At 37.6% G+C, this 13535-nt stretch overlaps 3 protein-coding genes across 3 annotated transcripts; 2 read left to right on the top strand and 1 right to left on the bottom strand.

Moving 5' to 3' along the window:
- Positions 1-2432: 2432 nt before the first annotated feature.
- On the top strand, positions 2433-6576 carry LOC104604532 (serine carboxypeptidase-like). The gene is made up of 9 exons (XM_088889269.1): positions 2433-3096; positions 3863-4031; positions 4337-4456; positions 4754-4897; positions 4985-5135; positions 5341-5429; positions 5524-5782; positions 5889-6022; positions 6134-6576. The coding sequence occupies exons 1-9, from the start codon at positions 2762-2764 to the stop codon at positions 6236-6238; spliced, it is 1506 nt and encodes a 501-aa protein (XP_088745395.1). The 5' UTR covers positions 2433-2761; the 3' UTR covers positions 6239-6576.
- A 707-nt stretch (positions 6577-7283) lies between these two features.
- LOC104604530 (replication factor-A carboxy-terminal domain protein) lies at positions 7284-8147 on the bottom strand. Its single transcript, XM_010268911.3, has 3 exons — positions 7956-8147; positions 7716-7836; positions 7284-7631 (listed from the first exon to the last, which is right to left on the bottom strand). Exons 1-3 carry the CDS (start codon positions 8145-8147, stop codon positions 7450-7452), a joined length of 495 nt encoding a protein of 164 aa, XP_010267213.1. The 3' UTR covers positions 7284-7449.
- A 253-nt stretch (positions 8148-8400) lies between these two features.
- LOC104604529 (pentatricopeptide repeat-containing protein At5g66520) lies at positions 8401-10575 on the top strand. Its single transcript, XM_010268910.2, has one exon. It carries the CDS (start codon positions 8401-8403, stop codon positions 10573-10575), a length of 2175 nt encoding a protein of 724 aa, XP_010267212.1.
- Positions 10576-13535: the final 2960 nt, after the last annotated feature.

Below are 13535 nucleotides of genomic sequence, written 5' to 3'. Positions count from 1 at the left end.
TACTGATATTGGTTTATAGAACCCATTACTTAGATCAATAATTAAGGAGAAATTTAATTTAATTAGTATGGTAATCAATACTGGAAAAGAAGAGAATTGAATATACTATGGATTTGAATAGAAAAAAAGAATGAGTTTAGCTTAGAGAAAAGAAGATTAGGGCCCATTTGGGAAGGCTGAGCTGAAGATTCAGCTAAGCTGGCTCACTGCTCACTTGCCTTGAAGCGCTTTGCATAAGCTCTCTGTTCAAAGGGGTTAGAGGATGGCCCTTCAAATAACAAACTGACAGCCCACTTCCACTTGTGCTATCAGGATTTTTCACCAAACGTAGGGCCCACCTCAGAAAGAAAGAAGCTGCTGCACTTCAGCCTTCCAAAACGGGAGGGCTTTGGGGACACGGCTTTTGGCGTTCTGAGCTGGGCCTCAAACAGGAATGTCAGAAGCTGTGTTTGGTAAAAATTTGAAAGGCAAATATGGACTTTCTGGATGCCCAAACCAGCTACTGTGAGTAGCTTCTCCAGAACACGTGTGCTCAACCACCGCAGTTCAATTAACACAATACACCCTAAACACAGAAGCCCTCCCAAATAGGCTCTGAATAAAAAGAGCTACCGATACTTAATCTCTCCAAACCCACAGATGAACCATTGATTGGGGTGGCAAGTGGGGCCTAGAAGAGGTAGGGCTGGCATGTTTTTATGCCATGGCTTTGATGATCCACTGGCCCCTATATTCCTTTTTCCTTACCTATTCTTGGCCACCGTATTTCCTCTCGTTAAGCTCAGTTTGGAAGGAGTACAAATACAAATATGTACAGTGCAAATACATACAGAATATAAGGTTTTGCACTGTACATATTTGTATTTGTATTCTTTCAAAGAATACATATTCAAATATGTATAGTGCAAGTACTTACAAAATACAAGATTTTGAACTCTGTATATTAGTATTTGTATTCCTTCCAAACTAAGCCTTAAAATTGTTTTTGGCTTGTCATTAACATGTAAAAGCACGCACCACATTTAACAATTTCTGATTTCCTTTGTTTTTGGCTTGTCATGTTATTTACCAAGACTGTGTTTGGTTTGAAGGAAAAAATAGGGAAAGGAAAGGAAAGATAGGAAAATCTTTACAAACCTTGTATAGGTACATTTTCCTTCAAACCAAACATAACCTAAGAGGTAGGGATGTAATGGAGTCAATTCGAGTATGAGAATTGGACTATTCGAATTCACTTTGAATTGAAAGTTTAGAGCTCAAAACTTGACTTGAACTCAACTAATTGGAGTTGACGATTATAAATAAATTAATATTACATACTCGATTAGGCTCATCTTATGAGCCATGTTGGACCTAGATATTACGAAGCTCAAATTCAACTTCCAATATTTATCAAGTCAAGCTCAAGTAATTCAGATTAATACTCATTAAAGTGTGACACATCAGCATTTAGTTTCGAGAAGCACAAGGACATTGGGGGAAACAAGAATTTGACGTTTCTCTAAATGCCCCATGCACAAAAATCAAAGTGTTTCAGCTTTCTACCATTTATTTGATAAATGGTGAAACCAAACAGTTGTTTCATTTTACTTCATATGCAATAAACGCCAATACCTATGTGGCATTGATGTGGTGGCATTTTTTCAATAAACGCCCACAAAACAGGCATTTTATGGTTTCATCCAAGCCCAGCCCATTCCCGCTTCATCATCACCGAAGGCTTTTATAATAGGGTAAAATATAAAAACCTCCCCTGAGGTTTCTAACAATGATGAAAACCTCCCCTTAAGTTTCATTTTAACAAAAATCTCCCCTATAATTTTGAAAAGTCCTGTAGTTACCTCCTTTCTATCATTGTCTCATTCATTATTAAGAAAAAAAATATATTATTGTTTCTATAATAGAGACTTTGAAGTTACAATATTGCCTTTATTAGTTAAGAAATCTTTCAATATAATCAAAATGTCGGATTTGCCTTTTTAGACTTCACTCAATCATAATGAGTTTACAAAATTAAATTACTTTACTCTTTAGGGTATTTTTTTAGTTAAAAATTAAAAATTATTTTTTGGAGTATTTTAATAAATTTCCATCCTAATTGATAGATATAATAGTAAAATGGGAGACAACTTCAAGAATTTTCAAAACTATAGGGGAGGTTTTTGTTAAAGTGAAACTTTCAGAAACTTGAGGGGAGGGTTTTATATTTTATCCTATTATAATATACTACCACACTTTGAATGCATTCGGTACATAAATGTATTTTTTTTATTTTACCAAACACCAGTAAAAACCGGCATTTGCACACTCTTCCCAAACGGAGCAGAACCATTAGTTACTAAAATCTAAAATAGTTATAATTTACCACGTGTCATAAAGTGCATCCCACTGGAGTTTCGCAAGTAAGATCTTCTGTTCTCTGCTCCGCTTGTTGTCCAAGTCCTACTTTCCGAGTTCCGGGTTCCGCCTAGAAGTAAGAACTGAGAAGTAGAAGCGAACAACGTTAGTTGCTGACTGCAAGAAGAGTCTCCCTGTCTCGCTCTCTCGCTTGCACGTTTCGTTTCTCCCAGCAACTGTTCTATTCTTTTTTTTATTTGAATCACATTTCCCGGTCCACAATCCGTTCGTCCCGCTTTATCAGTTATGTCAGGTGCTTGGTTCCCTTCGTAGTTTTTTAAGTCCCCCATTCCCACTGAATACTGATCCAGTGATCTTTCCCTCTCGTTCTCACTCTACCCAATAACCGAGAAGAAATTAATTAATGGAGAAGAATCTCTGTTTTATGTTTCTTTCTCTTTTTCTTCTTCTTCTTCCATCTTGTCTCTCTTCTGCAACAATTCCTAATAATGACATTCGCCTTCCTTCTTCAAGGGCAAAATTTCCAAAAGCACAAGCAGAAAAGCTAATCCGGGAGCTCAATCTGCTCCCTAAAGACGCCGTTGAAGTGGTTGATGACTCTTCGGTTGCAGTTGCTCCGAAGCTCATCGAGAAAAGGTTTAAATTCCCAAATCTTGCCGACCCTGAACCTGAAGTTACCGCTGAAGATCTCGGTCACTATGCTGGATACTATCGCCTTCAGCACTCCCACGCCGCCAGGTAGTTAGTTGTTCATCCCTCATCCATTATCCATTCCATCCAACTGGTTCATACTTTCTTCATTCATCCAACCACCATTAACAGAAACAGAAGTAATTTCTTTCAGTTCTGCTTCATAAATAAATTTTAGGCCTGATGGGGGCCAGACCCAGGCCCAGGCCCAGTCCTGGTGTGAGGACTGGACCAGGTTGAAAATGATCAGCCCAACTTCTTAAGTCTCAAACTCTCAATTGGGATTTAAGCAAAAGCAATTGGTGGTTTATTTTCATGACATGAATTACTTGGAAAGTTTCAGGCTTGCCGCTTGGCATTATTTTAGGGGTGCTTAACCAAACCGAACCGTGGGCACATATTTGAAACCGAATTGGTTCCTTCGATTTTCAAGAAGTGTCAAATCGAAATTAAACCGAACCAGCAGGTTAATTCGGTTCAATTTTTTGGTTTTTATATTTATAAAATATATATTATATAGTATAAATAGATAATTATATATATATATGGTTAAAATAAATAACTTATTGCCTGCACAGAATAATTAAACAATAAAATATTTGAGAATATAATCAACCCAACTTCAGTCTTCAGCTTCATCCTAAGGTGCTCACAAACTCCTTAGTAACTTTATTTACTAAAACACTATTATACAAAGCAAGGCAATTCAAATAAACTAATTCAACATCTACTTGTAAGGTCTGAATTGAAAACCCAGGACAATCATGATTTGATTACATAGTTGTTCTTAATACTGTGATGATCCCCTTTCTAGGATGTTCTACTTTTTCTTCCAATCGAGGAACAGCAAGAGGGATCCTGTTGTCATATGGTTGACTGGAGGGCCAGGATGTAGCAGTGAAATAGCTCTTTTCTATGAAAATGGGCCTTTCACCATTGCAAATAATCTATCCCTTGTCTGGAACGAATATGGATGGGACATGGTATGTACAGTTATTTCCACTCACTTCCTTCTTTGATCAATCTGAGTTAGAGTTAGATATATCTTCGGTGTAATAAGATATTTGCCATAATATCATACTCTTTATCTTCATTGATGTCATTTAGTTTTTTCCTTTAGGCTATGTTTGGTTTGAAGGAAAAAGTAGGGAAAGGGAGCCTTTTAATATTGGCTAAGAGATGTGAACTTTGTTGGCTCCTGCATATATGTTTGTCTGTGTCAAAGCTTTGTAAATACAAACTTACTGGTTATGTTGGAGCTTTAGGTTAATTTCCATTCTTTCTGCAGGCATCGAATCTTCTGTATGTTGACCAGCCTACTGGAACTGGGTTTAGTTACAGTTCTGATAAGCGTGATCTCCGTCACAATGAAGAGGGTGTTAGCAATGATCTATATGATTTCTTGCAGGTCTATTTTATTACTCCCGATGTTTTACTGTTCTAAACATTATAGAAGTGGGTGTACTTTAAGGTCATTTCCTTCCAAGTTCCAACCACTGGTGCCTCATCTGAAAAGAACAGAAAGTTCCTTTGGTCTAACTATTGATGTGTTCAGCTTGGAACTCCCCCCTCCCCTGAGAAAAAGAGAATAAGGAAAAGAAAAACACTGACAAAAGGGAAAAATTTTACTCATGGATGCTTACAGTTTGTTTGGTTGACAAATAATAACCTGAACTTGACATTGGATTTTTGTTCTTGATGCTAGGCGTTTTTTTCTAAGCATCCTCGGTTTGTGAATAATGACTTCTACATTACTGGGGAGTCATATGCTGGGCACTACGTCCCTGCTTTTGCCGCTCGTGTTCACCAAGGAAACAAAGCTAAAGAAGGGATCCACATCAACCTGAAGGTACAACTGCAATTATAAAAGATTGAGTCATATTTCACTGGTTCAGCTTTCTTTCTTGACTTGTATAAACTGGAAATGTTCGAACAGGGATTTGCCATTGGCAATGGGCTTACCCATCCAGCAATCCAGTACCGAGCATACACAGATTATGCATTGAACATGGGAATAATTAAAGAATCTGACTACCAAAGTATTAACAAGTTGCTACCAGCTTGTGAAATGTCAATAAAGCTTTGTGGTAATTCTTCTCTACTGAGACTTCATCTGCTCATTTTTCTCTCATTGGTAGTTACAGTCCTTAAAGTTATTTTGACATACAAGTCCATATTGGCCGTTCATTTAAAGCAATAACTAATAAACATCAGGAGCAGCCAAGTACTTTTGGTAGGATAATGCTGCCAAGAGGCATTTTATTTGATCTAATGATGGAAGCGTTATTTCAGGCACTGATGGTAAAGTATCATGTGCGGCATCATATCTTATTTGCAACACCATATTCAACAGGATCATGAGCCTTATTGGTGATACGAATGTAAGGAAGCACATATATATCTATCTTATCTCTTTTACGTTTGCAACACCATATTCATGTCTTTGGCTAACATTGTCTTGTCTTCAATCTGCAGTACTATGATATCAGAAAGAAATGTGAGGAGAGGCTATGTTATGATTTCTCAAATATGGAAGAATTCCTGAACCAGAAGTCTGTAAGGGAAGCTCTTGGAGTTGGGGACATTGAATTTGTATCATGTAGCCCTACTGTCTATCAGGCCATGATGATGGACTGGATGAGGAATCTGGAAGTTGGTATCCCTGCTCTTCTAGAAGATGGAATCAAGTTACTAGTGTATGCTGGAGAATATGATCTCATATGCAACTGGATTGGTAAGTTCCTTGGTTTGAGATAACAAGCCATCCTTTTCATTATTTGATAGCACGCTTATTGTTCATTAAGAATGTCAGTTAAAAGCGGTTTATGTATATTGTGCAGGGAACTCTAGGTGGGTCCATGCCATGGAATGGTCTGGTCAGCAAGAATTTATAGCATCTCATATTACTCCATTTATAGTCGATGGTGAAGAAGCAGGACTGTTGAAAAGCTATGGGCCTCTTAGTTTCCTCAAGGTTCAGCCACAACTCTTCCACCCAGATAACTGTTAGAAATATCTATTTGTAAGTGGAGAATGTGTCTCAACTGTGTAAATTGATTTATATTATGGTTGTCTGGTGGAACAGGTTCATGATGCCGGTCACATGGTCCCTATGGATCAGCCTAGGGCTGCACTGGAGATGCTGAGGAGGTGGACCCAGGCACCAGAAAATGAGGTTGCTGATATGTGATGACCCCAACCATGCAAGCCACAGTTGCCTCCTTTATTGATGGCACCTCTTGTTTGCCGCCTTAAAGATGACTGGGGTTTTGATGCAACCATGATATGGTTTTTCTCCCCCCACTGAGCTGAGCTCTCTCAAGTCTCAAGACTTGTGAATATTTGCCCAAATTCATTGTTGTTTTCAGTCTTGAGCGAGGAAGTTGACTATTAAAGGACTTCATGCTTAGGAAGAGTGTGATGGACTAATAAAGTAATTCTTGAATTCGACCTTTGAAAATTATTTCCTACTCAAATGAATAAAAGAAGCAAAAATTACTACATTTATGGTTCTGGAACTAGTTATTATCAAGCAATAGTTTCCTTTATATTTTAAAGTTGCTTTCTTCTGTGCTAAAGTTTTAATAACTACAAAAAAGTAATTGAGGTCGATTGCCTTTTCGGAGAATTACAACAAAATTCTGAGTTAATGAGGAAAAGTGCTATATGATAACTTCAATGGTGAAACTTACCCCTAAACCTGCACCGCTTAGGAGTTCTATCTTTTTTAATGTTTGACTTCGATAATTTGGTGTCATACTTGATTTTTTGTTCTCTAGAAATAATCTGATTTATACTTGTTTTTCTTTTCTGACATCTATTCATCTTAGACATAAGTGATTCCAAAAATTGAGTGCAAGCCATAATGAAATGATCTCCACAATTGAAGCTGTGATCAACACTAAAAGAGGAGAAACAGATGGTGGTTGGGGAATGGGTGAGAGAGAGAGAGAGAGAGTTTCCTGCCTGGCTGCCTCAACTGAGTCCATTGTATTCTTGTACAACATACTAAAAATCTTGTTTTTACAAGTTACATTCTCCTTTTTCTTTCCATCGTTGGCTTGCCAAGAGCACCTAATTTCAACTGTTTTTTTTTTTTTGTGTGTGTGTTTAATCCCAAGAAAACCATTAGGAAAATCCAGGTAGAGCAAAAAATAAATCAATAGTTCTTTAGAATTGGAGTTTTAAAGAAATATTGATCCTAGAAACATTTAAGGACATATCCACAGTCTCTAGTGGGAAAAATAGACCAGGAATTGAATTGAATTGATTCAATTGTCAGTTCACCACATCCATAGTATGTAATACCAAGGTAAAAAGTTCACCACAACCACTGATAACTTACAGAAGAATCGGCGTCGAGAAATGTGTACCAGATCTCGGAAATATTAACAGAGCACATTAGAATGAACTAATACCAGCTCCAACTCCATATAAACTCTTCAAGGTCTCAATAGCTGGACGGAAGTTTGAGCGTAAAGGAACAACAGAAGTGACACGCAGGTGCCGTGCGTTGCCGTTCCTTGGTTTGGACAGCGTCATTCGGAACATCTCTCCCTCCAGCACTTTACCAGCAGTCACACCTGAAAATGGTCGCACTCAATTTTGTCTTTTTTTTTTACTTTTATTTATATTTTTCCAAGTTTTCAAGCCAAGGGAATGAGTACCTGCAAATGGGTTAAGCTTGGCGAAGTCGAAAAATTCATCTGCAGAGCAACCAAAGAGAACCCTAGCAGCCCTATCGAAGCATATCACTACGAAAACTTTCTCATCCGTCGCAACGGAACACTGCAAAACAGGCAAAGGCCCAGTTGTTTACTGCCACCCATCCAGGAAGCAATGCCCCAAGAGTCTGGACTAAAACAACGGAATATATGGAAAGCAGCAGCAGAAATAGAATACTTAACGAGAACACGGTAGAGACGTTTCGAACTAGAGGAGCCTGGATTGAAGACATTGAAGTCACAGGATTTGCAGAGAGCAGGGGTACTGTTCTCCGGAAGTGTCCTCTCGCAGACAGAGCATACTCTGTAGCAGAAGCTCGTGTGATCCATGGCTACCACTGTGCAGATGACTGTTGAAGGCTTTTCATCTTCCATATCTTTTCCGGGGTTTCGGTGTACGCCTGCTTTAACCGGAAGTCCCAAAACGTCACCGTCCTGTTGCTCAAGTTCGGGGCTTGTTAGGGTTTTTCTTCTATTTCTGTAGTTCTTCCAATTCCCATCTTCAACTTTTTCCCGCCAACCCAACCAAATCTACGTGGCGGGGCCAGGCCATCACATTTTGATGGCCAGATAAAACCCTTTTCGTTCGTCGATGTAAATAGTAAAGTTCAATTTTTGGGGCTAGCTGATGCTTCCCGGGAAAAAATTAAATCTTGAAAACCCATCACTTATTTCTCTCCTAGAATCATGCAAATCCATCAAACAAGCACTGCAAATCCACGCTCAACTCATCCTCAAAGGCCTCAACCACAACATTTTCTCTTTGAGCAGACTGATCTCCTTCTTTGCTCTCTCCAGTTCACGGGATGCTCTTGATCATGCTCGACTTCTTCTCTCGCAAATTGATCGACCCAACTTGTTCATCTGGAACACCGTGATCAGAGGTTACTCTCGCAGCGAATCCCCTCGTGAGGCCATCGTTCTGTACAAGTCGATGGTTGCTGAAGGCGTCGTCTCTCCGAACAACTTCACATACCCCTTTTTATTGAATTCTTGTGCAAGGTTGTCCAGTGTTGAGTCAGGGCGAGGGATTCATTGTCACATAATAAAGAACGGGTTCGAGTCAGATGTCTTTGTTAACAACTCTCTCATCCATTTGTATTCAAGTTTCGGGTACCTGGATTGTGCTCGTCTTCTATTCAGCAAAAGTTGTCAGAGAGATCGTGTTTCTTACAATACATTGATCGGTGGCTATGCTCGAGGGGGTCAGCCTGCTGATGCATTGGATCTCTTTGGACAAATGCGGATTTCGGGTATTGATCCTGATGAATTCACTATCGTTGCTTTATTGTCTGTTTGTTCCACGTTGAACGATCCGAAGACTGGGAAAATTATCCATCTCTTGGTTGTCAAGAGTCTGGATATATACGAGAACAACGTTTTATTAACAAATGCTCTTATTGATATGTACGCGAAGTGTGGAATGATGGATATGGCAAATACAGTGTTCAATACAATGGGGAGTAGGAAAAGCACTCCGGCGTGGAGTTCAATGGTGTCTGGTTATGCTAGGTGTGGAGAAATTCTCACTGCTCGCCAACTTTTCGACCAGATGGGTGACAGGGACTTGATTTCTTGGACAGTCATGATTAGTGGTTATTCTCAATTAGGGTGGTATAATGAGGCATTGGAACTTTTCGCAGAAATGGAGGGTGTGGGCTTGAAACCAGATGAAGTCACTTTGGTTGCTGTTCTTTCAGCCTGTGCCCAATTAGGTGCTCTTGAGATTGGCAGAAGGCTTCATTATCAATACATAGAAGATAGGATGCTTGAAAAAAATGCAATTCTTAGTACAGCCATTGTAGACATGTATGCAAAATGTGGAAGCATAGAGCTTGCCCTTGAGATTTTTCAAGGAACTCCTGCAAAATCAAGGACCATCTCTCTGTTCAACTCCATGGTCAGTGGTCTTGCTCAGCATGGACTTGGTAGGACTGCTATGACAATCTTTGGAGAAATTGAGTCAGCTCATTTAAGACCAGATGTAGTTACCTTTGTCGGAGTTTTATGTGCTTGCAGTCACGGGGGTCTAATTGAAGAGGGTAATAAAATATTTGAATCCATGTTAAAGGATTATGGAATTAAGCCACAAATTGAGCATTATGGTTGCATGGTTGATCTTCTGGGGCGAGGTGGACATTTGAAGGAGGCCCATGACTTTATCCAGGGAATGCCATTTGAAGCAAACTCAGTAATATGGAGAGCTCTCTTGGGTGCTTGCAGAATTCATCAAAATGTTGAAATGAGTGAAATTGCAGGTAAGAAACTCCTTGAGTTGGATCCTGATCATGGGGCTCGTTATGTTTTGTTGTCTAACATGTTTGCTGATGTAAACCAATGGGAAGAAGCTAGAAGAGTGAGGAAACAGATGGAAGATAAGGGCATCCAAAAACCATCAGGTTGGAGCTATATAGAGTTTAATGGCAGTATACACCAGTTTTTGGCAAGTGACAGATCACACCCTCAAGCCAAAGAGATCAAGTTAATGCTTGAGGATATGACCAGACGACTGAAGGCTGCTGGATATGTCCCTGATACAACCCACGTGCCATTTGATATAGATGAGGAAGAGAAGGAAACTATTGTTTCTTATCACAGTGAGAAGTTAGCCTTAGCATTTGGCTTGATCAACTTTAGTCCTAATATGACTATACGTATAGTTAAGAACCTTCGAATCTGTGGAGATTGCCACTCAGCCTTTAAACTCCTTTCTGAAATTTTCATTAGAGAAATAGTCGTGAGGGATACAATCAGGTTCCACCATTTTAAGAATGGATCTTGTTCTTGTATGGATTATTGGTGATTGGTCATGAACAATGATGGTACAAAATGGATCTAAATAGAACATACTTCAGTCATGTAACCTACCTTTTTAGTTTTAGCCAGACCTATTGTTCTGGGTCATTCATTAGCTTGGTTAGCAATCTTTATAATTTGCATACAAGACATCTTCCAAACTTGATGAATATTTACTATTTCCCAGAAAACGGGATAAATGTAAATAGCATTTATTCTCTATGATGTAAACACTGTTGAATCATGCACATCATCTAATGGAATGATCTTTTTGATGATCTGAATGTGCATTTTGAAACCATGGAATTGAAATTATCCGGATTTATGGTTCTTGGTATTTGAATAACGAACAGAGAGGTGAATGAGGCTCTGAGCTACTTGGGTAAGTTGCAACAGGAGAATGTTAAACCAGATTCTTTCACTACGGAGAGGGTCTGCTAGATTGGCGTGGGGGAGTGGAATTGAGTTTTGTTTTCTCTTATGTGGTTCATAGACAATGCCTTGCCTTAGGTTGAGGTAAGTGAAGTATCAACTATCAAGGAGTGGAATTGAGATTTATTTTAATCCTGAATTTAGTAAGCTACATAACCTTGCATTGGTTAAATTATTCCAACTTGAATGACCATTAAAAGCCAGGAATTCTAATAAAATGTGGTGATCAAATGATAAAGATCATCTGGTTCTACTTTTGGATGGCGATCAATAAGGAATGTTGAGATGGCTAAGTGAAAGGAGTAGAAGACATATAATTTATAATTGAGTCCACTAGAGGAGCTGACCTTGAGTCATTCCAATGTTTGATAGAAAAGGACGGTAAAATAGTTCATGGTGAAACAAGTAGAGAAAGAAAAGCAGAAATACTTCACCAAAAAGAAAGCTGGAAATAGTATCTATTATCTATATCTATATCTATACTACTATAAAAAGTGAGAACAACTCCCATGGCTTCTGTACTTTTTCTTGACCAGAATACCTCTCTTTTTGAAATTGATTCATTTCTATTGGGAGGGAAAAACTTGTTACTTGAATACTATTATTCAGTTCATTCTATTGCTTCTTTAAGTCTCATATTTAAGGCATTAATTCCCATTCTCTCTCTTTAAATCCCATATTTTAGGTACCTATGTTTCTCAATATTAAACTTCACTAATTAAATTCATGAACAATAATTCAAAAGTATAAAAAAAAAATCAATTAACCTAAAAACAAAACCAGTTTTTTTCAGGTGGTGGGTAAGCAGTTCAGCCTTTTAGATCAAATAGGTGACCAAAAATTCCATCATTAAACACTTTAAAGTAGATAAAACATAGGAAAAAAGAAAAGATAATTTATATAAAATTTTGGACACATCTCTAATACTATATATTCATCATATTAAACAAAAATAAGTGTGAAAAATAAGTATATTTTTACTAATGATAGAAGTGGATTCAAAATTTGAAATTGACCCAAAAGCAAAATGATTTTCAATTCATGTGGTGGGTCAATAGTTCAACCATCTAAGTCAAATGGGTTAACCTATGATGTCATAATTAAATAATAAAAATTTTAAAATAGATAAAAATATTATAAGTTGTAAGAAATCATGGAAATTTTTTAGGAAAAATATGGCACATCTCTAATATTATATGTTCATCATGCTAAAAAATAAATATGATAAATAAAAATTATTTTTATTATTGATAGAATCAAAAGAAAAATATAAATAATGTATAATCCATGACCTCACTACTGGGTCAAGTAGTTCATTGGTTTAATTAGTAGTCATTAGGGTTGTTCACGGGTCGGGTTGGGTCGGTTTACTGAGGTTTTTCCAATCGACCCGACCTGGTCGGGTTACCTGAGATGGAAACCGAAACCGACCCAGTGTTAAGCAAAACCAACCTGGTTGATTTGAGTCGGGTTGGGTCAGTTTGGGTCGGTTTCGACTAAGGGGGGCGGACCAAGTTAGAATTAGAATAGAAGACAGAAGTTATCAAGAAAATAGAATGTGAAACTGTATTAGAGAAAGAAGACTGAAATTTGTATATTTCAAGAAACTTTCTAAGTTCTAATGTAAGTAAAAAAGGACACCTAATTCTAATTGTAATTGCCTAATTGGTTGCCTATTTGGTGTAAAAGACTATAGAAACTAGGATCCTTTGATTCTTTTCTTTAAACTTTTCCAAAAAAATTCCTTGTCTAGTTGTCTTACAATATTTGCCATTAATGTTATTCCTAACTAGAAAACTAGGTTAGGTTGTAATTAGGAATTAGGATAGAGACAACTTAGTTAAGTAGGAACTAAGTCGGTTTGGTTCGGGTCGGGTCGGATTCAGTTTTCACACAAGAAAATCGAAACCGACCCGAACCATCAGTTTATGAATTTGTACAACCGGAAACCGACCGATGCTGATGAAAACCTAGCCGACTCGGGTTGGGTCGGTCTGGGTTGATTGATTTGGTCAGGTTGGGCCTTCTTATGAACAGCCCTATTGGTCATAGTGTTATTGACCAAGTCAATGGATTTTTTTTAGGCAAGCAACTTATAGTAAATGGACTTCAAATCCCAGTCGAGTGATAGGTCAACCAATTTGACCAATTGATTTGACTTTAGGATAAAAAGCATTGATAAAAACCAATATTTTAAAAAGTGATTGGGATCGCATTTCCCTCTAGTTAGATAATTCAATTTATGATATCGTGGATTAAATAATAAAATAAAATATAGAAAATATTATAAAACTTATAAAAAAAATTAGCATGTCTTTAATATTATATTTTCATCATATTAAACAAAAAATGTGCACAAAATGAGAATTATTATTATTATTATTATTATTATTATTATTATTGTTGTTGTTGTTGTTGATGGAAATGGCTAAAATACCCAAAAAAAAAGGAAAAAAAAACTAATGTCCTATACATAACATGTTAACCTGATCAAATAGGTCAGTGGTTTAACCAGTAAGGTCATTTGGTTGTTGA

The sequence above is a fragment of the Nelumbo nucifera genome, chromosome 6 (genome assembly GCF_055504915.1).
Source record: "Nelumbo nucifera cultivar China Antique chromosome 6, China Antique-T2T, whole genome shotgun sequence".
NCBI classification, from domain to species: domain Eukaryota; kingdom Viridiplantae; phylum Streptophyta; class Magnoliopsida; order Proteales; family Nelumbonaceae; genus Nelumbo; species Nelumbo nucifera.
The sequence above is the reverse complement of the archived record's forward strand: the minus strand, read 5'-3'. Positions and strand labels throughout refer to the sequence as shown.

Excerpts from the sequence above, each read along its gene's own strand:
- LOC104604532 (XM_088889269.1), top strand. The coding sequence starts at position 2,762 with ATGGAGAAGAATCTCTGTTTTATGTTTCTTTCTCTTTTTCTTCTTCTT. Across the intron at positions 4,032-4,336 it reads ACGAATATGGATGGGACATG|GCATCGAATCTTCTGTATGT; the intron begins GTATGTACAGTT and ends TTCTTTCTGCAG. Across the intron at positions 5,430-5,523 it reads GCCTTATTGGTGATACGAAT|TACTATGATATCAGAAAGAA; the intron begins GTAAGGAAGCAC and ends TTCAATCTGCAG.
- LOC104604530 (XM_010268911.3), bottom strand. The coding sequence starts at position 8,147 with ATGGAAGATGAAAAGCCTTCAACAGTCATCTGCACAGTGGTAGCCATG. Across the intron at positions 7,837-7,955 it reads AACGTCTCTACCGTGTTCTC|TGTTCCGTTGCGACGGATGA; the intron begins GTTAAGTATTCT and ends CCTGTTTTGCAG. Across the intron at positions 7,632-7,715 it reads CAAGCTTAACCCATTTGCAG|GTGTGACTGCTGGTAAAGTG; the intron begins GTACTCATTCCC and ends GACCATTTTCAG.
- LOC104604529 (XM_010268910.2), top strand. The coding sequence starts at position 8,401 with ATGCTTCCCGGGAAAAAATTAAATCTTGAAAACCCATCACTTATTTCT.